This window comes from Solanum tuberosum, unplaced genomic scaffold (assembly GCF_000226075.1).
Source record: "Solanum tuberosum cultivar DM 1-3 516 R44 unplaced genomic scaffold, SolTub_3.0 scf00079, whole genome shotgun sequence".
Lineage (NCBI taxonomy): Eukaryota > Viridiplantae > Streptophyta > Magnoliopsida > Solanales > Solanaceae > Solanum > Solanum tuberosum.
In genome coordinates, this window is record NW_006239004.1 from 838,338 (window position 1) to 840,127 (window position 1,790).

At 38.2% G+C, this 1,790-nt stretch overlaps 1 protein-coding gene across 1 annotated transcript; it reads left to right on the forward strand.

The window, feature by feature from the left end:
* The first annotated feature begins 479 nt into the window (after positions 1 to 479).
* Positions 480 to 1,467, forward strand: LOC107060401 (uncharacterized). The gene is made up of 3 exons (XM_015308333.1): positions 480 to 695; positions 793 to 1,267; positions 1,331 to 1,467. The coding sequence occupies exons 1-3, from the start codon at positions 480 to 482 to the stop codon at positions 1,465 to 1,467; spliced, it is 828 nt and encodes a 275-aa protein (XP_015163819.1).
* The last annotated feature ends 323 nt before the right edge of the window (positions 1,468 to 1,790 follow it).

The following is a 1,790-nucleotide window of genomic DNA, read 5'->3' on the forward strand; positions in this document are numbered from 1 at the left end:
CAATTGAAATAGATGGTACGGTTATGTGGCTTCAAAAATGGACCCCCGATTATAGACCAGAGGAAGATTTTCCTATTGTTCCGGTATGGGTCTAATTACCAGGTTTACCATACCACTGTCATACATGGTATTATATGAGACAAATTGAATCCCCTGTAGGCAACCCTTTATATCTCGATACTGCTACTGATTTTCGATAGACCTGGAATTGAAAAAGTTCAAAGACTGAGATTTCTAAGCCTAGAGGGGATAAGACAAACCAACACCAAAAGCACAAAGCCAAACAAAGAGAACCCCAGAAGCACAATATTGATAACAAAAAAAATCTAACTGGAGGACAAACGAACAAAGGACCAGGAACAACATAGAGAAAGGAAAGGTGCATGAAGAGGTGAAGACTAGCATACTTGAGGATGAAGAAATGGGGACCGAAATGCAACACACCAAAATGCAACAGACAACTTCAGATAGTTTGTGGTATGGCTAATGGTCCTTGCGCAATGTTCGGAGATTTCAATACTATTTTGAATGCTGATGAGAAGAAGGGTGGAGTGCCTCATACTTTTTCCAAGATCTTGGACTTCATAAGTTGTATGGATGATTGTGGTCTTATGGTCACTCAATTCACTGGAGGTGCTTACACTTGTTGTAATGGTAGGAGAATGAGGTGGAGAATCAGTATGAGACTTGACAGAGTTATTATTAATGATGCCTGTACCTCCAAATTTCCCCTTACCTGAATTCATCATCTCCCTAAGACCAGTTCTGATTATGATATTTTATTGCTTTAAGGAACAAGAGGGTTTTGTAGATGTGGTCAAGGAAGTTTGGGACAATGAGATCACGGGAAACCCAATGTGGAGATTACAAAATAAACTCAAAAACCTTTCTAAAGCTCTTAGCAAATGGTCCAAAGAATGCATTGGAGACGTTTATGATATTGTCAAACAAAAGAAGGAACATAACAAGTTAATGGAGAAGCAATATGAAATGAATAACCCCGATCACAATAGAATCCTTTTTCACAAATCTCACACTGATTACATTAAATGGCTGAAGCTTCAAGATTCCATTCTGAGGCAAAAAGCTAGAGTCAAGTGGGCAGACAAAGGTGAAACTAACTCCAAAGGGAGAAGAAGAAATGCTCAAATCCTTAGGATTAAGGACTCTACTGGCAGATGGTTAGACAATACTGACCAAATATCCCAAGCAGCAATTGATTACTTCAGCAATATTTTCACTCACCCAAATGATACCGGAGCTTCCAGTGATTCCTTCTTGAGATATTTATAAACTTTGGTTACTGATATTGATAATGACTTTCTGGAAGCTATTCCTACCGAGGAGGAGGTTAAGGCTGCTGTTTTCTCCATGGATCCTAATAGTTCTGTAGGTCCAGACGAATATAAAGTATGCTTTTTCAGTTTGCTTGGAACACTGTTGAGCAAGACATTACTAAATATGTGAGAGCTTTTTTCACTGGAGCTAATTTAACTAGGTTCTTTTCCCACTCGTGCTTGGTTTTAGTTCCAAAAGTAAAGACTCCTAATCATTTTCCATAACTCAGGCATATAAGCTTGAGTAATTTTACCAACAAAATCCTCTGGAAAATTCTTTCCTTTAAACTTGGCCATGTCCTTCCTAAACTTATTTATAAAAACCAATCACGCTTTATCAAAGGAAGGCTAATTACTGAAAACATTCTTTTGGCGCAAGAAATTGTCCATGACATAAGAAGGGGTAATGTTGGCGGGAACTTGGTTATGAAATTAGATATGTCAAAGGCTTAC

What these genes read in the sequence shown, in the direction of transcription:
- LOC107060401 (XM_015308333.1), top strand. Translation starts at nt 480, where the DNA reads ATGGCTAATGGTCCTTGCGCAATGTTCGGAGATTTCAATACTATTTTG. An exon ending in TCAGTATGAGACTTGACAGA is followed by an intron (nt 696 to 792) that starts GTTATTATTAAT and finishes TATTGCTTTAAG; the next exon opens with GAACAAGAGGGTTTTGTAGA. An exon ending in AAATGATACCGGAGCTTCCA is followed by an intron (nt 1,268 to 1,330) that starts GTGATTCCTTCT and finishes ACTTTCTGGAAG; the next exon opens with CTATTCCTACCGAGGAGGAG.